Source organism: Drosophila serrata, unplaced genomic scaffold (assembly GCF_035046125.1).
Source record: "Drosophila serrata isolate PLE 108 unplaced genomic scaffold, ASM3504612v1 contig_382, whole genome shotgun sequence".
In the NCBI taxonomy this organism is placed as follows: domain Eukaryota; kingdom Metazoa; phylum Arthropoda; class Insecta; order Diptera; family Drosophilidae; genus Drosophila; species Drosophila serrata.
The window spans coordinates 8,587,935-8,613,742 of record NW_028257280.1 but is presented as its reverse complement, the minus strand read 5'-3'; the positions used below and the strand labels follow the sequence as shown (position 1 = coordinate 8,613,742).

The 25,808-nt window shown below is 42.5% G+C and overlaps 3 protein-coding genes and 1 pseudogene across 5 annotated transcripts; 2 read left to right on the top strand and 2 right to left on the bottom strand.

Annotated features, from left to right (window-relative positions):
• The first annotated feature begins 334 nt into the window (after positions 1-334).
• Hmgcr (HMG coenzyme A reductase) lies at positions 335-22,276 on the top strand. Of its 2 annotated transcripts, XM_020954487.2 has the most exons (6): positions 335-933; positions 18,196-18,634; positions 18,986-19,073; positions 19,142-19,717; positions 19,845-21,470; positions 21,537-22,276. In XM_020954487.2, the coding sequence occupies exons 2-6, from the start codon at positions 18,244-18,246 to the stop codon at positions 21,607-21,609; spliced, it is 2,754 nt and encodes a 917-aa protein (XP_020810146.2). In that variant the 5' UTR covers positions 335-933; positions 18,196-18,243; the 3' UTR covers positions 21,610-22,276. The 2 variants fall into 2 exon arrangements, with proteins under 2 accessions (XP_020810146.2, XP_086697095.1); XM_086840969.1 differs by lacking the exon at positions 335-933 and having other exon boundaries at positions 18,137-18,634.
• Positions 4,427-7,057, bottom strand: LOC110185597 (serine/threonine-protein phosphatase 4 catalytic subunit pseudogene; annotated as a pseudogene). The gene has a single exon (XR_015273465.1). The product of XR_015273465.1 is annotated as a serine/threonine-protein phosphatase 4 catalytic subunit pseudogene (transcript).
• On the bottom strand, positions 22,059-24,045 carry RanBP3 (ran-binding protein 3). Its single transcript, XM_020954512.2, has 2 exons — positions 23,860-24,045; positions 22,059-23,741 (listed from the first exon to the last, which is right to left on the bottom strand). Exons 1-2 carry the CDS (start codon positions 23,873-23,875, stop codon positions 22,387-22,389), a joined length of 1,371 nt encoding a protein of 456 aa, XP_020810171.2. The 5' UTR covers positions 23,876-24,045; the 3' UTR covers positions 22,059-22,386.
• Rpt5 (26S proteasome regulatory subunit Rpt5) lies at positions 23,934-25,808 on the top strand. Its single transcript, XM_020954524.2, has 3 exons — positions 23,934-24,385; positions 24,445-24,865; positions 24,932-25,808. The coding sequence occupies exons 1-3, from the start codon at positions 24,176-24,178 to the stop codon at positions 25,585-25,587; spliced, it is 1,287 nt and encodes a 428-aa protein (XP_020810183.1). The 5' UTR covers positions 23,934-24,175; the 3' UTR covers positions 25,588-25,808.

Sequence of the window (25,808 nt, the reverse complement as noted above, 5' to 3'; positions counted from 1 at the left end):
CAACAAAATATACCATCAAAATATATTTCAAAAATTTTTTCTTAAAAACAACCAAAAAAGTGCAGTAGGCATGCTATGCATGTACAAGCCTTTTCGTACTGAAGTTTGAAATCGCATAATCTTATACGCTGCAGCGGCTGATAACATAGAGCTCGAAATATGAATTTATTGGATGATTTGAGTTCAAACTACATTTTCTTTCCATTTATACCATGTATTTCTTACGGATGAAAAAGTTTAGTATTAACACTTGTAGTCATTTGGTTGTGTGTGGAATACCCTATTTGTATTTAAAGTGTGACCAGCTATCGTGCACTATATAGGATTTGTGGCATTTTAGCTAATGGTCACACGGTCAAACAGCTGTTTAACGTGAAGTTGTGTACGCGGAAGAAACCGAATTGGCTCTACCAAAAATAGTTTATAATTCCGGACGCCAGGATCCCACGCAGCAGACACTTACCGCGCGGCCAGCCAGCCAGTTGTTCCGATCCGGTCCCAGTGCTAATCGCGGAGTCAGTCAATAAACCGATACAAAAACAACAACACGAGTGTGCGCGGTAGAGCAGCAATAACAATAGGCAGTGTTTTCGCACTTAACAATTTGTTAGTTAAACACCGTAGAAAAGAAACCGAATTCCGCGAAAGTGCCGCGACTAGAGTGGGATTATATAAATGAATAAATCGCGAACCCAATAATGTGGATTTGTCTGCAAAGAGTGGAGCACACGAGAAGAACTAGCACGCACAGTTCGACGCACTGGATTTGTGAATAGAAAACCAGTTGTTGTTGCCCACGACCTCTCCAACTGGAAGAAGAGACCCAACTCCGTTCGCCGCCTGATTAGCATTTCGTTTGTGGACTAAGGCGCGTGTCATCCGTACGCCGCCAGGTAAACCCCGCCGCCACCCGATCCCTCACAGAAAAGCAAGGTTAGTTCTTGTCTCTTCACACTTTCCATTAGCATATGCCACGATATTGGCTCTTCTTTCTGGTCTCCCTTATCGCCCCTACTTCCGGACAGCATCCCTCTTCTCTTTGGTTCCCTAAAATCGCAGTGATCGTGAGTAGACCGCGATCGATTGCATGGCCTCCCACTATTTGGTTAGTTGCCAGTTATGCAATTGGGCTCCCCCAATCTTATCAGTGTCTGGGCATAGCGACGGTGTCTATTAAAAGTTCTTGGCCTGCAGTGGGGACAGGCAAGCATATGTTGGACAACTTTCTCTTCTCCCCTGCTTTTTCTCTCCATTGAGTAGGAGTAACCACTTGAAATTGGGAGTTTTGTATAACCAATGGAAATCTTTCAGATAATTTAAATTACTTAAGAAAATTCTTTATTAATTTGCTATATAAATATAATATTTTTCGGTGAAGCGCTCTTATATTGATCCAACTAAACAATACAGATTTAAGCTACAGTTTGAAGAGACTCAGATTGATTTTAAAATCTTACTTCCTATGAAAACAATTGAAATAGACTTCCGTACAACAGGCATTTCAAAATAATCATAATGAGAGACATATTTTCTTTTGGCCTAAAAAAAAAACCCACTTGAGACCATCAGGAGTTTTCGGGAACATCCTGTTGCGCCGTCACCGATTTTGTTCATTTCCTGACGAGAGTCGGCATTTTTGTTGGATAGAAAGTACCACTACTTTCTCAATGCCAGTTGATTTCCTTGGCCTGTTCCCCAGTTTACCAAAAACTGAAAATGAAGCGGCAACATCTGGCAGCGACAGCAACGATACACAAACCGATGCCCAATATATATAAAGAAGGCTGAAACTGAAACTGAAACGTATTACGGTTATGTGAAGAGCGGCAATTCGAAAAATCCAAAACACTGTCAGATGACGACTTCATCTTCAGCTCCGCCTTCGTCGCCGTTGGCCGCTTCCATCTGTATCTCCATCGGCAGACGGAGCATCTGGCTATTAAAAGCAAAAGTGAAAAATGCCACACAGTCCCAGCCGCTGATGCCGCTGCTGCTGTTGCTGTTGCTGCTGCTGTTGCTGTTGCTGTTGCAACAACGAAAGCAAAAAAGCATAAACCATAAAACAAGTGCAGCAGCTTTGTCAAGTGCATTGTCGCTTCCTACTTTTTTTTTGCTGTTGCCTTGTAGTTGTTGCTTTTTCCACTGTTATGTGGCGAGTCGGAGTAGGAATATTATTCAATTACAACAAGCCAATCCAGTCCCCTCCGGGGGCTGTCTTGCGGGTTGCGAAAGAGTTTATTTCTTGTATATTCATATACGATTTTTGTGCCGAGCCAAAGTCGCGCCAGCAATATCAAGCTCTGAATCGTGACAGTTGCGGTTAAATTAATAGCAACCAATTTTAATGGTTAAACAACTGAAAAACTATAACTTCGCTATAACTTGAGTCGATTTATAGCTCTTTGGAAAAGGTTATGAGGCTTTATTTAATTTATTATATATGTTTTGAAGTGTTTTAAGTTTACTTTATTGGGTTTTTAAATACGTACTTAAATCAAGACTCTACTATATGTCAAGATCACACAGATCTTTATTGGAAAGTCTCTGTTGAAGCTTTTCCTTGGGCTACCAAAGCAGTTTCCATCAGTTAGCATTTTTGCCAAGCTAAGATTCTAGGCACATCATGCAAATATTTATGATATTTTTAAATTACATAATGCATTTGCCTATGAGTGCTATTTTTGTGACCTCTGTTATAACTTCATTGATACGAATTCAACTTCGAATTCCATTGGCGGGGCGATTTCATAACTTTTGCTCTCACCGCTGCTCTGCACACCGCCTTGGGTTTGCCCAACTTCGATTTGGTTTTTTAAACAAATTTATTTTCATTTAACGCTGGGGCGCGCTTCTTTGGCTTTACGGCCTGGCATTTCTCTCTCTGTCTCTCGTTTTATATATATATATATATATATATATACATATATAGATATATGTGTACCAATGTAGTTTGGACAGCAACAATAGGCAGGCACCGGCGAACCGAAAAAAAGTGGTTTCAATGCTGGCAACTTTCTCCGCCACCTGCAAAGGCGACGCTACGCGACGCGACTCGAAGCGATCTGAGCGCGCGACTCAAGCCGCACGCATGCGCAGCGGACTCTCCAGCTTATCTGTTTCCCCTCCCCCCTTTCCAACTCCCCTACACTACCCCCATCTCCTCGTCATTCATGTTGGCAACAGAAATTGGTCATGTGCCGCTCCGTACGTGTGTCTGTCCGTGTCCATGTCCGCTCTCCGTCAAAGATTGCGCGATTATCAAAACGCTGGCAAAGTCGCATGCAAAACGCGTGCGCCATTTTCAGGCTGCAATTTCATCATCAACACAACAATTGTTATTTCTGGCAAATTGCGCTGTCAAATAGCTAAGCGATGAGTCGACATGGTTAGGCCAGCATTAGGCATTTACCACACGGAGAAATGTACAAGTAGATTAAATATAATCCAAGTTTTAATGGAAGTTAATCTAGAGAGTTGTGTCTGGGAAATCTCATAAAATTCTCTCTTCTGACAAAATAATCTAAAGAATTATGAACATACTTCTGAGACCCATTAAAATGTAAAGTTTATTTCATTTATAATCAGGTTAAACCATGGTTAATCAGTTTAAACCAGTTCAAAATAATATTTAAACTTGTTATATATTTACTTGCCTTCAAAGTTTACATTATTTCGAAAAGAACTACAGAAAAATCTTATTTAAAATAAAATTATAGCTGTAATACTTTTAAAGTGTCACCATTATCAATATTTAAAACTGATAAGCACATTTTTCTGAGTGTGAACATCTCACCCCACCAACCTGTGATTTCTCGGATTGAGAGCATGACTTTGGAATTTGGCTTTTTTGTTCCCCCTCATTTTTTTCGATCACCTTCAAGCGCTATTGCAAAGCCATCACATTGCATTGATGGCTTACACATTTCCGCCGCTTTAGGCCAACTTCCAGCGAAGGCCAGATGCGAACCCTTTGTGTTGCCTGCTGCTGTTGCTGGCCGTAAAAAAAACGGGGCGCTATAAAATCGATGTTCAATCGCATCGAATTAGTTCGTCGCTGCAAACTCACTTTGTAATGCAAATAGGCCCGACTCGTAGCACCAGCGTAAATGCAAACATAGTCGTCGCCTGCAAATACAAACAAAAAGCTAACCAGCATCATAACCAAGCGAGAGAGAGAGAGAGAGCACACACTTCTGGCATAAACATATCAAAGTTTATGTTTATTGGGCCCGCATTAGAGCCCAACAAAGGCAAACAGGCCAAAGAAGTTGCAGCAATCTGAGACGAGCCGACTAAGCCAAAGAAAACTGAGGCTAAGCAGTGTGTGGGTTTTGCATAACAAACCAATTAAATTGACAAAGACACGAAAGTTTTCCAAGACAGAGATTAGTTTGAAAGAAGTGGAAGTTTACCCCAAGAACATTGATTAATTTTTGAATCAATATATTAAAGAAACAATCTTTAATTAAATATGTATGTTTATAATATTTAATATTAAGTTTAAGTGAAGTGCTTCTCCTAGTAGGTTTATGTTTTAGTGAATTACCTCTTAAGTTCTCGCCTTAGAGGAAGTACTCCGCCAGGGGCTTCTTTAGGTATTTGGGACGTGTGTCCTGTGGAGCTGCATCGAAGATGATAAAGTTACGCTGCAGATACTCGTTCAGTTCCAAAATGGCAGCCGTATTGCCACAGCGATAGCAATAGTTGGGTGCTGACCACACGGTCAGAACAGTTTCATTGAAATGCCACTTAAATCCCTCCATCACCAGCTGATGGGCACGGCATATCATATCCAGATTATTGGTACGATTGAATTCGGCGACAACGTCGGGACCAAACAGATAGCCAGCACCGCGCGGTGAGACACCCCAGCCTTTCCGATTATCCGGATCACTCCACAGCAGATCACACATGGGTCCATCGTGGGGCACCTCCTGCTTGCGATCGATGGCACGGATCTCGTCCAGTTTCTGGATGGACGGCGACAGGCCGCCATGCACGCAGAATATCTTGCCATCAATGATGGCCGCCAGGCTGAGGTAGTCAAAGATATCCATACAGCTGCGCCACACACCCGGGGAGCCGTATTTTCTCATGCACTCATCGTAGAATCCATACACTTGGGTAATGGCGCGTGATTCGTGATTACCACGGATCAGTGTGATGCGGTCCGGATAGCGTACCTTCAACGCCAACAGCAGCAGAAATGTCTCCACACTGTGATAACCGCGATCCACAAAGTCACCCAGGAAGAGGTAATTCTTCTCGGGTATATCGCCAGAAATCTTGAACAGGTGCTTCACATCAAAGAACTGGCCATGGATGTCACCGCAAATGGTCACGGGCGAGTCCACAACTTGCACATTGCCCTCCTCTATCAGAATCTCACGAGCCTTGGCACACAAAGCTCGCACCGCACTCTCCTTGATTATCTCACAGCGCCTCAATTGCTCGATCTGGCGGTCCAGGTCACTTAGGTCCGACATCTTGATGAAGAGTCGGGCGAGGGAAACAGGAAACGCAGAAGTAAACGGAAGCGGAAATGGAGTTACAGCTTAGTTCGTTGGGAAAGCAGCTCACTGGGTCAACGCTTTGTCCCGGCTTTTCCTCAAAATTTGTAGTGACGAAAAATTAGATTGACACTAAAGACATAAGTTCTGTCTGTAGAGTGGAGCTGGAAAAGCATTGGTGTTCATATCGATACTATCGATGTTTTGTATTAATTTTAGGAATATAGTCAACTCTTAAATATTGTCACCTAAAAATGTATTCAGAGTATCAGGATCTTATTAAATTGCTAGAGAAAAATGGTCAGAAATTAACTATAACCAAAAGACATCCAAATAAGCATATCTGGTCCTAGATATACATGTTCCTTAAATTAGCTAAAACCAATTATAATATCTCTTTTACGCCTGAGACCAACTCAATGAACATAAACACTCGCCAGATTTATGGTTGTTATAATCGTTTAAAGCCAAAAACCTGAGTTTTGCGTAACTTTCAACTTTTATGGTTTTCTTTTCTTATTTTTACTTTACTTTTCTGATGTTGTTGTAAAATGAGGTCGCCAAAAGAAGAAAAACCTGTCAACATTTTCATGTTCAGGGTTCAGTGGTGGCAACAAGTAAACCGTTGCAACTGCAACTGTTTTTTGAGTTGCAACTCTGCTTCTCGATTTCCGATTTTCGGCCATAACCTGCCATTTGCTGTTGTTGTTTTTATGGCTTTTTATTATTATTTTCGGTGCAACTCGTTTAACCAGGCACGTAAAACTCAACGGACCAAGCGATTGGCACTCCAAAATCGTTGTTGACCGCCTTGAATGCTGATGACTCGTAATGGCAACGGTTACCCGCCAGACGACGCAATATTAGCCAGGCCAATACCTAAGATCTCCATTCAAAGCGTAACGAAAAGCAAAATGCGTTGACTGTGCTGCATATTTTGGTTTATGGCATAATCAAGTTACCAACCGGCCAAGTTCGGGGCGGATGCAATTGCTGTGCGGTGCTGCCAAGTTGTCTATGTCACAAGCTGTTTGCTGTCATGCTAAATGCACTTGAAGAAATTGGATGTACAATAGCCTACTGGCACAGTTTTGAGTACTAAAATAGGGAGAGCATTTTGTTGTATATCTTAGACAGTTTCCTTAAAATTGAAATCTAAGTTGGTTTTGTTTTTAAGATCCTATCAATAACAAAACTAAAGTCTCTTAACATCTATGGTGTTTTATGAAATCTATGGGTTATAGCAAGCTTCTCATAAATTATTTTGATAATATTCTTTTATAAATGAATATAATTTTCTATATAATCTTATATAATTTTTCTATATGCATCTTGCTGCTGCTCATGTTGCTTGTGTCTTGATTTTTATTGCCGCCACCCATGGCTAGGCCTGTTGTTTATTTACGCTGGTCAAACAAAATAAAACTTGAGACAACAACGTTGCCGTTGCCGTTGCAAGAGGTACAAATATTTGTGCAATGCAGAAATGCTGCCACTGATAGAGATCCCCCTCTAGGTCTCCCTCCCTCTCTCTGTCCCCAATAAAACGACCATAATTACATTAACCGAAGCGACTTATTCTATGAGCGTCTTTTGTTTGTCCACCTCTCGGCCTAGGGGCTGTGGCAACCACATCCAAAAAGGTCTGGCAAATATTGCACAAAAACACGAATGCTCACTGTGTTTAATCTACACTTGCCGGCTGGAAAGACATTTGATTTGGATGACCCTCGCACTGGGTATATAATCAAACTTCAAAGTCAGGCAATAATATTGGCGAGGTCTTAGTCGTGGAACGAGTAAGAAAATATTTATGCGATTTATAACATTCTTGCTGTGCCTCGATTTAATTAATTCCCATAATGTCTGGGGAGGTTGTGATGGTGGTGATGGTGGGACTGAGGGGAGGCAAGGATCCATCGACAACGGATATACCGCAGATAAAGGTTGTAAAAACAAACATGTTTGCCACAATCCATATGCCGCCTGTTTTCCTCCCGGCTGAATGTGAGTGGGCCTGCTATTAATCAGAATATAAATGGTTTATCGCAAAGAAGACGGGACTTCTTGGGGTATTAATGATGTATGCTTAGCTAAAACAGGATTTTGATTCCTATTTGTTTTTTCAAGAGAAAGAGAGAGAGGCTTTCTGATAATTATACCGGATTCTTTAGGTAGGTTTTCTTTTAGTAAAGTATAAAAAAATGGTATATTAATAATGAGCAGTACAAATATACGTAATTATTATTTATTTCCCTTGATTTCTACAAAAAAAAAAATAATTTAAACAAGAAAGGACATTAACTTCTATTATGTAATTACACTAAAAATGTTTTAACTCTTTGAATCTGTGTTTATCGATATTTTTATATCACAGTTTATACGACAAATCAAAATTTAGAATACTCATAAATAAGCCAAAAATCCATATATTTTAATTCAGAAACCACTCCTATGTTAGTTTTTATTAGGCTAATAAATCTACACACTTTATTTATAATTTTAAAAAATTTGATTTTGTTTTTTTGTCCAATTTTTGACAATTTTAACGATGTAACCCCTTATTAAAAATTTAAAAATTTTGAAAAAATTAAATTTTGTTCGGACATAGCCAGATCGATTCGGCTATTGATCCTGATCAAGAATATGTATGCTTTATAGGGTCGGAAATGACTCCTCCACTACGTTTCAGGCTTCCGACTAAAATTATAATACCCTACAAGGGTATAATTAGACTTTGAAGATAGATATATTGCTCATCTACTTATAGTTAAATGTCTTTTTAAAAATCCATAAAGTTAGAAATATTAAGGTTGCCCATAAGATATGTGATTTATATTTTCCGCAATTATTGTATATATCTTACACTTTATGTAGCAAAATGATCTAAGCATCCGTAAGTTGTATCTCATCACAACTGTGTCAGTTCCGAGGAAATGATCTCAATTTGTGTCAATGATTCATAGGCACATTAGGAAAATTTTAATTGCAAGTGATCTTTTGCACAAATTTCCCATTAATCAGATAGATTTCATCAATATCGAACTTTTCAAAATATATATATTTAGTCTAATTAAAGAGTGATAACGAATTGTAAAGAAGAAAACCCATAGACTCTTTGAACAACCCGCACACATTCAAGGACCCTGAACACACTCGAATCAATTTCTGTTTAAGCCAGGATATGAGGGTGTCCTGGCGGGGAAATGAGTGGGGGAGGACGAGCGCGCCTCCTTCTTTCGTATCAGAGCATGTAATCCATGAAGCCGTGTAATATGACTGTGATTGGAAATTGAAATTGCATCCGGCAAACATCAGAGAACCGGCAGAGCGTCGATAAAAAAGTGCCAGGCCCTTATCCCCACTGCCTTTCTGCCTTTCTGGCTGGTTGAATTAAAATTCAAATTTGCAACAAGCTGCCAGAAAGCGGAGGCAGCCAACCAAGTTGGCCACTTTACGAGCGCTTATGCTGCAGATGACGGGGCGCTGTGATGATAATGATGACGATGATAATTCCCAATGCCGATTCCGATAAGCCCCCCAATGATGATGATGTGCAACCAAACACATAATGATGTGGGTGGGTGCTGGCTGTGATTAGAATTGCCGTGTTTTTAAGTCGTTTTAGTCATGTTGGTTTTGCTTTTGCTTTTGGCCAAATGGCAAACCGAGCATGAAGGCAGCTTTACTTAGCGTGATTGCGAATCATCTTCTCTGACAGACAAAAAAGAAACTGAAACTGAAACTGGGGATGCGCCCGCCGCCGTCACATTGGCAAATAAAACAACAAACCTTGGCCAAAAACATCGCCTATGGCGGCGCATTTCAATTATGGTTTATTTAATAATAGCTTTGATTGCTTAATTTGTTAACAAAGGTTTTCGAATCGCAGTCATGTTAATGGGCGGCAATTAACCGGATCGCGGATGGCGGGCTTCACCAATTAGCTGGAAATGCTTAATACTATTTATAATATATGTACATATATGCAACCGATTTAACGCAATGTAAGATGATAAGTTCCAAAAAGGCCCCCAAAAGATACTCTAGACCTAGTCTATTGTTACCAGGAGAGGGAGATGAAGGCAAAAATTTGCATATTAAAGTATTGAATATGTAATAGATTTCCGATTCATTGACTTCCCAGAAGTGAATACCAATAACCATTCAGGGCTGGGAAACAACTTGGCAATTTAAGCCTAAGGACGAATACCCAAAGGCTAAGTGTATTTACAATTAAATTGTTTGAATGGCGTTAATTGTAATACAATGGGAAGCAGTCAATAAAATAGCAGACATATTTTTTAGCTTAAGGAAGCTTCCTTGACTTTGACTAAGGTTTTCTCTGTGTCCTTTGAAGAGTTTTAATTTTATATTTTATATGGCCTTTAAGAGCTTGTTTTGCTGCGTTTCCTATAACAGTTTATAATTACCTATAATTACAGCTATTATTTAAGTAATTTGTTACTTAAATTTATGGCATTTTTAAGGCATTATTTATCAGAGTTTTAAGGCAAACATATTAAAAGCTATATTTCAAGGGATTATAACTTTTGTGGAACTTATTTGCACACAATTTTAAGAATTAATTCCATGGGAAATTGCTAAGAAATGTTTTTAAATAATGTTTATAACGAAATAATTGTTCTGCATTGTCTTCTGTTACCGTAGAGTAGAAATTTTTGCAATAGTGTAGAAATTCATTTATAAATAAGTTTCTGTAATTTTCCCATTTCAACTTAATTTTGAAAAAATTTCCTTAACTTTATTATCAACAATTTCGTTTTCTCTCCAACAAATTCTATCACCTTTATTTTTAATAGGATTTTCTAATCTTAAGGCAATCGCAAAGCCCTCGTTTTATGCCTTATTTTTTAAACCAATGACGACTATAAAGTCTCAAATAAAAAAACTTTCTATTTCATTGCGAATGGTTCCGGTTTTTCTTTGTTCAGAGCATTTTTTCTTTGCTTTTTTTTGGGGGGGGGGGCTTCGATTGCTCTTCGGATGGTTAACGGCGTTGTGGTCAACGCGAATCGATGGACAAACAGCCAAGTGGGTCAATGTCATGAGAGCTGAGCTGCTGGAGGTGGCCAAAGAGGATGAGATTCGATAATGATGATGATGCTATCGCTATGCTGGAGCACCTGATTAACATAAGCTATTGACACATGTCAGTGGCAGCATCTTAAAAAGACCAAAACAACGCCGGAGAAACGTTTAAAATAAACGCTTATTTTTTCGGCTTTATCGTCGTCTCACACTTTTGATTTTACTTTTAATTTAAAATCCTGACGCTTTTTAAAAGTTTTTCCTTGTACAACTTTTGGGTACAGGGGGAAAAAAAAGCAGCTAAGCAGAGCAAAGAAAATCGTTTGATGTGTCTTTTACTTTGTTTGACTTTATCGTTTTTTCTCCATTTTTTTGCTCTGAAAAAAAACACAACTGTGTTTTGGTCTTGGTTCCGTTTTTTGTTGATTTGTTTTTTGTGCTCTCCTCGCTTGCATACAAATTAGCAGCATTCGCATTTTTGGTAGAAAGTAAAACTGTTTTTTTCTTCCTCTCATCGACACCGTTTGTGTGTGTCGTTTTATTAATTTATTTATTTGTGCCTCCGCACGAGAAACTTTTACTTTTTGTTTGGCAACTTGTAAATTACACACCAAAAAAGAAAAGAGCTCTACAAATTGTCTCAGATTTATTTCTTTTCACTTTTTTTTTTATCAGTAACCAAATGGAAAATATGCTGTTAACGCTTGACGTTTAATCGGCTTTGGCAAGTGTCTGTAATGGCCAGCAACTTGATTTGGCTTTTAGTGTATCTCGTTTTGTGAAGTGGCAATAAATTCTTATCAATATAACGCAGCTAAAATATGGTAAAATAATATCAAAGTGCAATCTCAATATGGGGTTTTGATATTTGCCATCGGAAAATTGTTATTATTTGGGATATGTTCCCTTATTGGCTTTGACCTTGTTTACTATCTAATCGGGTTAGTTTTCCCATCAATCCCATTTAACCCTATTTTTTCTGTTTTTTGTGTTTGTCCCAGATCTATATTTATTTCCATTTCTGTTATCAATCTTACACCATCAAACGGCAATCATATGAGCCACGGCACCTGTAATTACCTCAGGAAACCCAAATCGCACTGTCTACACATTCTGGCTGAGTCACACAATCTTGGCTATTTTCCATTAACACTGCAATCAACTTCTAATCAAATCGAAAAAGAAGTAGAACAAGTGGCCAAGTGACTCATGGTGGTACGTCTTCTGCCCTCCAGTTGAAGATTTGTGGAGGAAAACAAGTTGCAAGAATCAAGATTTGCAGACTCTGACACTGTCTGAAAAGATAGATCCATCCGGTTAGGAAGGAGTCGGTTTTTAGAGCTCCTGCTAAGGAAAAAAGTCTCCAAATAATTGTTGAATTAAATTATATGATTCTTTTTTGTCATTTTTGTTATCAAAAGAAAGATAAACAACTGATTAACAACTTTGTTAGTACAAATAAGCTTATATTCCAGTGACAGTATTTCCAGTTCTTTTTCGCACTTACAATTTTTAAAAATATCTCCAAAACAAAATAAAGACCACAACTGTTCTACACTCCCTGCTACTATTTATTTTCTTCATATAAAAAATAATTATAAATCACATTTTAGCTGTTAAATAAAAAGATGCTCTTACATAAGTGATGGCAAATAACTTAATCCATAAAATGTTGTCGATGCTCCCAAATATTAATTGGATAAATTAATGCAGGCTCACGGCAAGGCTGTCCCTCCACCTCGTAAAGGTTTTTTGGGGGGATTGGAACCTCCTGCCTTCCTGTCAATTTGTATATAATATAAGCCAGGCTATGTATACTATATTATATTGTATAAATCATTTGGCCCCTGATTTCTTGAGCTTCACCTGAATTTATTTTGTGTACACAAGCTGCTGTGCAGAATTTTGCTCGTTTTGCTCCGGGTGAGCAGATTTTAATTGCCCGATTGCTTAAACACAAATAATAAACAAGGCGTGAGAATTTATGGTTTTAGGTCCAGCACTTGCTGAAATCACACATCAACAAATTCGACTGACGTACTAACGTTGAATGCCATGGGAAATTACTATATATATTTTGGAAATTTTTAAATTCAAAGTCCAAACTTCAACTCACATTGAGAACAGACCGAAGATGGAATCGAATCAATAACAAACAATCATAAATCAGATGTGTTAATTGCAATAATTTGCTTGGGGGATTGCTGAACATTTTGGGCAATGAAAATATTGTTGGAATTCCCAGACAAAGTAATGTGATTTTGTGATAGCATTCACCTAGGGAAATGGCACTCGTGGCAGGAAAAATAATACGTACATTTACATTAAGTTTATTTCAAGAATTTTCACATTTAAAAAAGGAAAGTCTTATTCTGAGGTGAGATTTCTTGATTGAATTAACTCGATCAAGGCTTTATTGTGCTTCATCTCTTAGCATTGTTGCGCTAAATTTCTGTGCTAATTGCCAGTCCCAAAATTTGTGCAAAAACAATACAGAAAATTATATGGAAAATTTCCGTGGCCATAAATAAACGCGTTGCCTGTGTTCTGAAGAGGATTCCAGGAAAACCCATAGCCACCCAATCCCCCAAAAGACCAGACGAAGACGGATGATGACGCATTGAGATCTTACCCTTCTTTTCTCGGGTTTCTCGGTAGCCCAACTGCCTGACAATTGGATGGACGCACCCATTGGGCATATTAATTGGTAATGTACATTTTATGGAGTGACTTGGCTTCCAGTGTTCAATTTGGGAAATGCAAATGCTGCACGCCTCGCTCGATATTTTCGCAGAAATTTTCGTTTTATGGGCGAGGTTCACATTAAAACACCAACAATTGCAATTGGGGTTTGTCCCAAGTTCTTTTGGGGTCTCTGTAGAATTTCTCTGGAATAAAGCATTTGGCAAAGAATAATTATAAGTTTCAATCATTTAAAGTTACATCCATTGCTTGACAAATCTGCTTTAAGCTTTGTGTTATAACTAGAATAGGAAATCGGAAAGATTATATCATAAAATATACAATTTATGGTTCGGATAAATTAACTACAACACGTGTAACTAATGTACATATTACTAAATCGATCTCTTGAATCTTACATTATAAATACATATGTAACAATAATAAATACGTACATATGTTCCTATCTGAATTATACTTATTAATAATTACACCAATCAAATATTTGAAATGCAGATCCTTAAATAATGTGAAGTGTGAGTGTTTAGGGTTTTTTAACTCTGATATAATAAGCTGTTAGAAAAGGGCTTATAAAATTGCAATTTAATGCATTCCATTTGCTGGTAGCATTAGTTGTTTTTTTTTAGCATAGAAAAATAATCTGAAACTGTTAACGTTTCGATTTCAATCAAATTCCCAGTAGAAAGGTTGAGGCCATGAAATATCAATTTTATGGTTTACCGGACTAATTGGCATAAAGGTCCAATAAAAAATTGTTTTTAAAAATTTTTCCTAATAGTAATTTCTATATCCTTCAGGGTATTATAATATTTGTCAGATGCTTGTAAAGGAATCATTTCCGACCCTATAAATCCTATAAAATATTGATCAGCATGAACAGCTTAATTGATCTACACATCTCCGGCAGAAAAATTAATTTTTGAAATTTTTTCGAAATTTGACAATTTTACAAGGGGTTACATCGTTAAAATTGTCAAAATTTGACAAAAAATTAAATTTTCTAAATTTATAAAACTAGTATGCAGATTTGTTAAACTAATAAAAACTAACATAGGAGTGGTTTTTGAATTGAAATTAATGCGTTTTTGGCTAAGTTATAAGATTTTTAGGCATTGATTTTTAGAAAAACTTATCATATGAAAATATTAATAATATCGACTCAAAAAATGGTATTAAAATATTAGTCAGAAGCTTCTATACTGCGATAGAAACATTTCCGACCCTTTAAATCATATACATTCTTGATCAGCATCAGGGGAATCGATCTAGACATTTCCGGCTGAAAAATATATTTTTAAATTTTTTTCAAAATTTCATAAGGGGTTACATCGTTAAAATTGTCAAAAAATGAAAAAATGCTAATTTTATTAAAGTTAAAATTGAGTAAGCAGATTTATTACTAAAAAAATTAAGAATCTTTTTTGGTTAGTTTTGAGTTTTTTAAACTTTGATTTAACACAAACATACGCATAAAAAAAACTATAAGATTTTATTCATTAAAAAGTATTTCGTACTTAAACCAAACTAAAATCATTTCTAAATTCAAAACAATTTCGTTAAAAGACTAACAAATACTTTTAAGTACAATATGTTTATTTCTGCTTGAGATTAAGAAAGTTTATAATGTTTTGAGGGGTCCGCTGCACAAAGGTCGACTAACTTTTGTTGGTTTAATTTTAGGTATTTCGTTTTGTAGTTACATATTTACTTTTTGGGTTTTCTTTGGCTGTCTGCTTGAAATTGCCTGTCTCTAAGTTGGGTCGTCGCCTTCCGTTCGGGGGTTTCTTCCCGCATACACACACGTATTTATTTTAGTAGTTATTTCCCTTCTGAAGTCTCAGAGGTCTGCCGAAACCCCACGGGTTTCCCCTCGCCGGGATTGTGTTTTTGTATGGACATAAGGTTGAGGTCGGCCGCAACATCCGTTCTGCGAGTGCTTTCAAATGTAAACGAAAAGTATGCAAAACAATGCAGCCGCACAGATACAGATACGGATACAGCAACAGCTACAGATACAGATACAGATACAGATACAGATACTTTGGACGCACATACTTTATCCCTCGCTGGTTTGTTTGTTGCCAAATGGTGAACCCCCCTTTTGACCTCCCCCTCCCTGGTCACGTCCTTGCCCCGCGGACTTCCTCCCTGAAAAAGCCTCTACTATTTCTCCAGATCTTTCTGGGTATATGTACATATGTACCTTTTCCCGCTGCTTTTCTGGACTAAATTTAAACATTTCGCCATTCAACAGATTTTAGCGGCGCCCTCGTTAATTGTTGATGCCGCTCGCTGATACTTCTGTTGTAAAACAGAAGCCGAAAATAAACATTTGAATGAAAATGAAAAATTTGTCTAATTTTTTGTTGTTGTTCATTTGCTCCATGGATTTGGCAATTCCAGAGTTACATCTACGTCACACTACCGGGAATAGCTCGGGAAGATCAGAGGAGTGCACTCCCTGTGTGTGCCCTGTTTTTCACACCCATTTGATGGACTTTTTGAGAACTTTAGGGGGGAACTCTGGAATTCTGGATCATCGGGAAGGCCTTTGTTCTATTGCAAATTCAATTTGACTTCGAATTCTCTCCCCCACTAATCATCAGTTCAATTATATTCAATGAGTTTCCCAAGCAGGCAGGAAATTGAGTAAAATTGGACCAAGAAAACAAGAAAATATAGCTCAGAAAGCCTAGAGTAAGTGAGGTCAAAGTGCCTAACGGGAAAAAGAGTGGTAATAAATTGATCAAATATATATTGAAAATATTCCAGACATTTGACAATATTTACTTATTTCATTTGTTTATATATAAAGTAAACTAAAGTACGTGCTTGTTTACAACTTTTTCGCCGTAAGGGGAGACCCTTTGGGGGGCCACAATTCCACGGAATTGGCGCTTAGTCAAAAATTCCCTGTAGATTTTTGCAAAGACCAACAAAATCTCGTGTACTTCACACAAGTACTTACTTCGAATTTGTACTCACACATGATCTTGATCTACTCCCTCTCAGAGCCCTGGCCTTTGGTATTGTGCGCCCCTTCCCAGATTTTCGCCATTAAAAGTTCCTACCCAAAAATAACGCCATCAATTGCCGGCCATTCGCAGGCCTTCCATTTTAGCCACAACCAATGAGTAAAAGAAACATCAACAATATTATTATTTTTTTTGTTTTGAATATGGAGGAAATTGTTTATGCCTCGCACTTTTTACGATTCCGCTTGGGCGCTTCAGTGGCTGCTGCCCCAATGTTCGAGTCAATAAAAATCAATTTGATGATCTTTCCAGCTAGCTGCAGTTTGCAGTAAATACTCCAGAAAGCGGAAACCTATATAGTGCTACCTTACATATAGTTTTCTAGAAGTTTTCAGTCAAAACTGTTGACTAAGAGTGCACTAAGTCAAGGGCTTTCAACTTCAAAAGGAAAACTTGTGGTGGTATTAAAGAACATTTTGTACTAGTATTCTTAGTTCTCACATTATTTGAATAAATATTTAGAAAGATTTTGGTATGACTATTTTTTCGACAAATCAAAATTTAAAAATCTCATAACTAAGCCAAAAAAGCATTAATTTCAATTCAGAAACCGTTCCAATGTTTGTTTTTATTAAGTTAATAAATCTGCTTAATTTAAGATTTTACAGTTGTCAAATTTTTGCCAAATTTTTGACAATTATAACGTTGGAATTTTATAAAATTTTGAAAATTTAGAAAAAATTATATTTTGGTCGGACATGGCTAGATCGATTCGGCTGTTGATGCTGATCAAGAATATATATGAGTTATGGGGTCGGAAATGACTCCTTCGAACTAAAAATATAATACCCTTCAAGAGTATAAAAACCGAAACAGGAAACTAAATAATTCTCCAGTTCACTTACAAATAGTAAACATTATAGTTCCCCTAAAGACGACCGCCTTCTTGGGAAAATAAACTGCATTTCCCAGTTTACAGAACATCCCATAAAGATTTAAAAGGATGCCAGGACCCCGGCTTAAGTGCTACGATGGTTTATGGCCCCAAAGGCTTCGGATTACACAATATTCAGGCACTTGGCCTTGCTGATACGGGGGACCTCGTAAATCCCCCGGGATCTGGGTTTGCCTCTTGACTGCGCCAAAGTGGCATTTGATTTATTTAGCATATTTATTTGTTTATTTTTTGCCTTTTTCACTCATTTTTCCCCTTTTTATTTTACAACAAAATGGATAACATTGTTTATGACCGCCGCGCGGAGACTGTGCGCCGGCGCAGCCGTGCAAAGGCGGGACTCTTTGAATATTTATGGCACGTCGTCTAACTGGGGGGGCAGGATAGATGGATAGTTCGGAGCGGAGCTCATTTTATGCCGGGCACGTGGTGGGCGGCGATGCGATCGTCCAGTGAGATTGCCCGATGGCTTAATTAAACCAGACTCGAAGTCGAGCAGCGGCATGCGGAACTGCTGGGAGCTGCTGGCCCCGGCTTAAGCTATCAATCACGGATTTGCATCTGCGGCAGGAGGAGGTTGGGCCAGGGGGCTAGGGGCATGCCGGTTGTTCAAGGACACTGTGCCCTGGCCGTACAAATCCGCTTAGTGTAATAACGTGTTTCTCCGTTTCCTTTTTCGTCGTCGTTATCGTCTGAGCCTGGGGGCCTAGGAGCCTGTGAATGTGTCAACATTTAAATCGATATGTTTCTCTCTGTTGATTTAGTTAACTCTCTGTCCTCTGTCCTCTGCCTTTTCCCCTTTGCCTACACCTTATATTCTACCCCTCGCTTATGCAGCGCACAAAAGTTGACTGGCCTGGCCCGCATCCTGGCCCAAACGTCCTTGGGGCGACACATCAAAGGGAGAACCAAACCAGATAGAGCCGAGAAATCGGACAAACCGAGAAGTCCCATTTACTGACAGGCATTTTTCCCTTTTCCCTTTTTTTTCTCTCCACAGCCAGCCAAGATTGGCCAGATCTGGACGGGACTCGGACGTGCCGCAACCATGATTGGACGTTTATTTCGCGCCCACGGCGAATTCTGCGCCTCCCATCCCTGGGAGGTCATTGTGGCCCTACTCACCATCACTGCCTGCATGCTGACGGTGGACAAGAACAATACACTGGATGCCACTAGCGGTCTGGGCACAGCCACTGCCTCGGCGGCCACAACTGGAGCGGCTCCAGGAGCACCCATACCGCCACCGGCAGTGGGAGGTTCGGCCACTTCCAGTCGGCATCGTCCCTGCCACGGATGGAGTCAGTCCTGCGATGGCCTGGAGGCGGAATACAACGCCGCCGATGTCATCCTGATGACCATTGTGCGCTGCACCGCCGTGCTCTACTGCTACTACCAGTTCTGTAGCCTCCACCGAATGGGCTCCAAATATGTGCTAGGTAAGTGTCGCCCTTGGTCCGTGTCGTGATGTAATGCCCCACTGGGTCCGATTCGTTTTGGGGGGCACGTGTGTTGACCAAAGTGGTTAGAATGCCGGCATTGTTTGCACCCGCTCCGAACTATTTCGGCGGCCCCCCGAAAGCTGGGGGGGGGAACACAAAAAAAAAAGCGCAAACCACACACAAGACTGGAATGTTTGGCCAAGATTTTAGAGGTGGGGCGGACAGGTATGTAGTTGGCAGTTACCTACCACAGCTCCCTGGCATTTCTCACGTGCGCTCTAAACGATTCGACCTCCGTTCGCTAATGCCTCCAACTGATCATCTCTCATGTTTCGCGTTCTCTTTCAGGCATCGCCGGTCTCTTCACGGTCTTCTCCAGCTTCATCTTCACGACGGCCATCATCAAGTTCCTGGGCAGCGATATCTCTGACCTGAAGTGAGTACATCGAGTCAAAAATAATTAATAAACTTGCTAATGAAATCGACAATTAACCCGACTTTCAGGGACGCCCTGTTCTTCCTCCTGCTGGTCATTGACCTGTCCAACTCCGGCCGACTGGCCCAACTGGCTCTCTCGGGTAGCAACCAGGCGGAGGTGACTCAGAACATTGCCCGCGGTCTGGAGCTTTTGGGACCGGCCATTTCCCTGGACACCATTGTCGAGGTGCTGCTAGTGGGCGTGGGTACGCTGTCGGGTGTGCAGCGCCTGGAGGTGCTTTGCATGTTCGCCGTGCTCTCAGTGCTAGTTAACTACGTGGTCTTCATGACCTTCTACCCAGCCTGCCTCTCGCTGATCTTTGACCTGTCACGGTCCGGCGTTGACATGTCCGTTGTACGAGAGAAGGCCAAGGGTTCGCTGTTGCTTAAGTCGCTCACCGAGGAGGAGCAGAAGGCCAATCCAGTGTTGCAGCGCGTCAAGCTCATTATGACCACCGGCCTGATGGCCGTGCATATCTACAGCCGGGTGGCCTTCTCCGGGAGTGACTACGACACCGTGGACAAGACGCTTTCGCCAACACTTAGCCTGAATGTGAGCAACAATCGCACGGAGTCGGCCGAAATCACAGACATAATCATTAAGTGAGTATAAGATATAAGTCAAAGATCTTATGTATATAAGAAGACTTAAAAATATGTTACATATATGCTCATTCTTTAAGTCTAAGATCTTTAACTTTAACCAATTATTTGTATTTCTTTTTTCCAGATGGCTGACAATGAGCGCCGATCATATAGTGATCTCCATTGTTCTCATAGCCTTGGTGGTCAAGTTCATTTGCTTTGACAATCGCGATCCCCTGCCAGAGCAGCTGCGTCAATCCGGGCCAGTGGCCATTGCCGCCAAGGCCTCTCAGACCACACCCATCGAGGAAGAGACTAAGGATGAGCAAAACAAACCGTCAGAGATTAGTGTGGCTCCAGCTGTATTCCGCACGCCACTCTTTACCATTGAAGAGCAGAGCTCGGCCAATGCTTCCACTCAAACGGAGCTTCTGCCTCTGCGTCAGCGACTTGTTCAGCCCATCAGACCAGCACGACCACTGCAGGAATGCCTGGATATCCTGAACTCCACTGAGGACGGAAATGGACCCGCTGCCCTGAGTGATGAGGAGATCGTGGCCATTGTCCATGCCGGTGGCACTCATTGTCCATTGTACAAGATCGAGTCTGTGCTAGACGATCCGGAGAGGGGAGTTCGAATCCGGCGGCAAATCATTGCCGGACGTGCCAAGATGCCAGCGGGACGTCTGGATGTGTTGCCCTATGAGCACTTCGACTATCGCAGGGTCCTTAATGCCTGCTGCGAGAATGTGCTTGGCTATGTGCCCATTCCTGTGGGATATGCCGGACCTCTGCTGCTGGACGGTGAGACTTACTATGTGCCGATGGCCACCACAGAGGGTGCCCTGGTGGCCTCTACGAATCGTGGATGCAAGGCTCTCTCTGTTCGCGGAGTTCGATCCGTGGTGGAGGACGTGGGTATGACCCGAGCACCGTGCGTGCGATTCCCCAGTGTTGCCCGTGCAGCCGAGGCGAAATCATGGATCGAGAATGAGGTTAACTATCAGGTGGTGAAGACGGAATTCGATTCCACGTCACGGTTTGGCCGACTGAAAGACTGCCACATCGCCATGGATGGACCACAGCTGTACATCCGTTTTGTGGCCATTACCGGCGATGCTATGGGCATGAATATGGTCTCCAAGGGCGCCGAGATGGCACTGCGTCGCATCAAACGCCAGTTTCCCGACATGCAGATCATCTCGCTTAGCGGGAACTTCTGCTGCGACAAGAAGCCAGCGGCCATCAATTGGATCAAGGGACGTGGCAAGCGGGTAGTCACCGAGTGCACCATCTCGGCAGCCACACTACGCTCCGTGCTCAAGACGGATGCCAAGACTCTGGTGGAGTGCAATAAACTAAAGAACATGGGTGGCAGTGCCATGGCCGGCAGCATTGGGGGCAACAATGCTCATGCAGCTAATATGGTAACCGCTGTGTTCCTGGCAACCGGGCAGGATCCCGCCCAGAATGTCACCTCTAGTAACTGCTCCACAGCCATGGAGTGTTGGGTGGAGAACAGCGAGGACCTGTATATGACCTGCACAATGCCCTCGCTGGAGGTGGGCACTGTTGGCGGTGGCACGGGTCTGCCCGGTCAGAGCGCCTGCCTGGAGATGCTGGGAGTGCGCGGAGCACATGCCACAAGGCCAGGAGACAATGCCAAGAAGCTGGCACAGATCGTCTGTGCCACGGTTATGGCTGGTGAACTGAGCCTTATGGCGGCGCTGGTTAACAGCGATCTAGTCAAGAGTCACATGCGGCACAATCGGTAAGTCTGACGTCTTAAGGAAATATTTTTAACACTAATTAATACTTTTATTCCAATTCGTTTTAGCTCCTCCATTGCCGTGAGCAGCGCCAACAATCCCCTCAACGTGACCGTCTCCAGCTGCAGCACCATCAGCTAAGATTGGGCGCTGCAGGGGCGCCGCCTTCTTCCCTTTTGTACATAGACACTATCCGGAGAGGCCAGGCTGGCGAGATGCAACTCATGTCTTTAGGTGTTACCTTGTAGTTGAATATGTTTCATAAATTGCTTGATAAATAACCTGATGATTGGCCAGGCCAAGGAACCGAGAAGCAGCGACAAATCCTCTCGAAGCCAAAGCTGTGAGCGTGGGATGGGGGCGAATCTGTCCAGTCACTGCTACTTCTACTTCCACTTAGATTGTACGTTTCGTCGTAACGCTATTTTTTTTCATTTTTAACTGAATACTGAATGCTGATCCGCGATCCTGGCTGCGGGAAACCTCCATTACCCGTGGCTAGGTGCCAGTCATTAGAGAGCTATGATCGGGACTAGTGCAAGGGCTGAACTTGTAAAAAGTATTTCGTAAGCGAAAAGTAGTACATAGGGTTTATATAGTGACTAAATTAAAACGTTTAATTGTAGATCGAGTACGATCGGTATCTTAGTTTCTGTTTTCGTTTTTAACAACAAAAAATACAAACACAAAACGTAATGGATAAATGTCTTTTGTAGACGCTGCTCATGGGTTCACAAATCAGCACTTCATTTATTTTACTTTTAATAATAATAATTATTAATAAATTATTATAATTAATTTATAATAATTCACGGCGCGTTTTTTAATTAGTGGTTGTGGTTGTGGTTGTGGTTGTTTTTGCTTTGTTGTGTGTTTTCCAAGTATGAATCGTATAAAAAGAAGATCGAGCGGTGGCGGTTAATTCTGATCCTTGGCCTCGGCCTCGGCATCCTCATCGGCCTGTTCCACTGGCGGCACACGGACATCGCCACTGCTATCTGGCTGAACGACCATCTTCTTGGGGCTCGGCTCGTTGCTGTCCGCTTCGGCGGAAACTGTGCCCGAGGATCCCGCCGCTCCGGAAGCATTATCCTCGTCCTCGTCATCGTTGGTAGTCGACTCCGGCTGCAAGCTGGCGGCGGCCTCGGAGGTCACACCGTTTTTCGTCTCCTCCACGTTGCACTCCTCCGGATGTGTGACCTTACGCTTGGCGATGCGCTCACTGAGCGCCTTAAGCAGCTGGGCTATGTCCGCTGGCCGGCCCATTGCCAGAAAGATCTTTACCACGCCGGAGTTGTCGATGGCCGTCAGGCGGAGTGATTTCTGGCTGGCCCGCTCCGCCACCATGGCGGCCCAGACTTTGGTGTTGACCAGCAGACGCAGGTTGCCGGAGGTACGGAAGACCACGCGCGAGTTGCCGCGGCCATCCTTGGCATCGTTGAGGCGCAGGCTTCCGCGTCCCCGCTCCTCCCAGTTACTGTTCAGAAAGGCGAACAGCTTGCAGCTGACATCCATTATATTTATCTCGTCCTCCTCGCCGGTGAAGGTTTCTACCTCTTCGTATTTGCGCTTCTGGGCACGGCTCTCCTCATATTCACGGGCCACATCGGTCAGGCTCTTGGCTTCTGCTGATTCCTTGTTGTTATTGCTGTTGCTGCTGGTGCAGGTGGAGGAGGAAGCAGCAGCCGCCTCGCTGGTATCTGTGGTCTGGGCAGCATTCTGGATGACGCTGGAAAACAGTAGGTGCGACGAAGTGGATGTGGAGGAGGAAGCAGCCTCCTGGGCGCCCGACCCCGAACTGGCCGACGCCTCATTTACCTTCGGTCCCTCGGCGCTAGCCTGATCCGTAATGGGAGCAACCACACGCTCGTGTACATTCTGCCCGAAGACGAAGCCGCTGGTCTGGACATGGGGCATGTTATTCTTGGCAGCGGCAAACATACTGGAGCGTTCAATGCCGTTGCTGCGCAGCTTGGTCAGCGGATCTGGGCGCTCGTCGACCTCTTCATCCTCCTTCTCGGCGGCCTTCTCGCTGGAGGACTCGGCCACCGGGGCTGAGCCGTCGTCTCCCTCCTCCTCCTCGTCCTTTGCCTCGCGAAGAAAGGGATTGTTAATCAGGGCGCTGTCCTCCGATTTGTCGCTGCCACTGGCGGCGGAGGTATTGGAGGATCCGCTGCTGTTGGCCAGCACCGCCGGGCGGAGCACAGCCCCGCCCAAGCGCGAGGCCTTTAGGGTGAAGCCACCGCGGAAACAGTTAGTTTCGACTGACGCTTCTGTGACAAGAAAAAAACAAGATTCGGGTGATAGTTGTCGGGAGGTTGGCTACCAGCCCGCCGTCCTTGGGATGGGCGGGGGTTCCACTGCATCTAAGTCGCTAATCGCAGCACTCACCATTGTTGTCGGACATCGCAAACTTTCGGCTTTTAGCAATTTGTTAATATAAATTGCCAATTTTTTTTTTACAGAACAGCGTTCTCTGCCAGTGTGCTAAAGCGTCTGATCGGTCAATCGGTGCTATCGATAACCGCGCGGCTTTCCGAGCGGCGCCTGCCACGATTACCAACACTGTCCGCCCAGTGCTGTCAACTTGCCGCAGAAAAAACAAGAAATTTACAAGTCATCGGCAGAGTGTTTGAGAAAAGATCGGCAATAATTGCATTGAACAAAGCGTAATATTTACCAAGAGCAGGCAACCAGCTAACTAAACATGGCTCAGACTCTGGAGGACAAGTCGATTTGGGAGGACGGCGAGGAGTCGCTGGGCGAGGAGGTGATGCGTATGTCCACCGATGAGATTGTGAGCAGGACTCGCCTTATGGACAACGAGATTAAGATCATGAAGAGTGAGGTGATGCGGATCACGCACGAGATCCAGGCGCAGAACGAGAAGATCAAGGACAACACCGAAAAGATCAAGGTGAGAACGACGATAACTCTGCCCAAAACCGACCATAAACTCTCATCCACTCTCCATAGGTTAACAAAACGCTGCCTTACTTGGTTTCCAATGTCATAGAGCTGCTGGATGTGGACCCACAAGAGGAGGAGGACGACGGATCTGTCACTGTGTTGGACAACCAGCGCAAAGGCAAGTGCGCCGTTATCAAAACCTCCACTCGTCAGGCCTACTTCCTGCCAGTCATCGGTCTGGTGGATGCCGAGAAACTGAAGCCCGGTGATCTGGTGGGCGTCAACAAGGACTCGTACTTGATTCTAGAGACCCTACCGGCCGAGTATGACGCTCGTGTCAAAGCCATGGAGGTGGACGAGCGACCCACAGAGCAGTACTCCGACATCGGCGGATTGGACAAGCAGATCCAAGAGCTGATTGAGGCGGTAGTGTTGCCAATGACGCACAAGGAAAAGTTCAAGAACCTTGGCATACACCCGCCTAAAGGTGGGAACCACATATTTTGCACTAACTAGTGTTCAAGTTAATCAAGTGAGTCTGTCTTGTTCTCAGGTGTTCTCCTGTATGGTCCCCCTGGAACCGGAAAAACTTTGCTGGCCCGAGCCTGCGCTGCCCAGACCAAGTCCACCTTCCTTAAGTTGGCCGGTCCGCAGCTAGTACAGATGTTCATTGGTGATGGTGCCAAGCTAGTGCGTGATGCCTTCGCTCTGGCCAAGGAGAAGGCTCCAGCAATTATCTTCATCGACGAGTTGGACGCAATTGGCACCAAACGTTTTGATTCAGAGAAGGCCGGTGACCGTGAAGTGCAGCGTACCATGTTGGAGCTGCTCAACCAGCTGGATGGCTTCAGCTCTACCGCCGATATTAAGGTTATTGCTGCAACAAATCGTGTGGATATCCTGGATCCTGCTCTGTTGCGTTCCGGTCGCCTGGATCGTAAGATCGAGTTCCCCCACCCAAATGAGGAGGCTCGTGCTCGCATTATGCAGATCCACTCCCGTAAAATGAACGTGAGCAATGACGTTAACTTTGAGGAGCTGTCCCGATCGACGGATGACTTTAACGGTGCCCAATGCAAGGCCGTATGTGTGGAGGCTGGCATGATCGCCCTGCGCCGATCAGCCACCTCGGTAACGCACGAGGACTTCATGGACGCCATTATGGAAGTGCAGGCGAAGAAGAAGGCTAATCTTAACTACTACGCTTAAGCTATAAATTTGCAGTTTAACTCTACATTGTCCGCTCGCCCCTTTAAATAAACCATGATAAATAAACACAAAAATTAGTGTAGCAGTTTTATACATATATACTTATGTAGGTTTTATCGAATTTGAACTTCATTCGCGCCTGCTGGTATATTTAAATGTTTATAACTAATCTATACATTTATCTACAATAAATCTGAAATGTTTGTATATATTTCACAGCA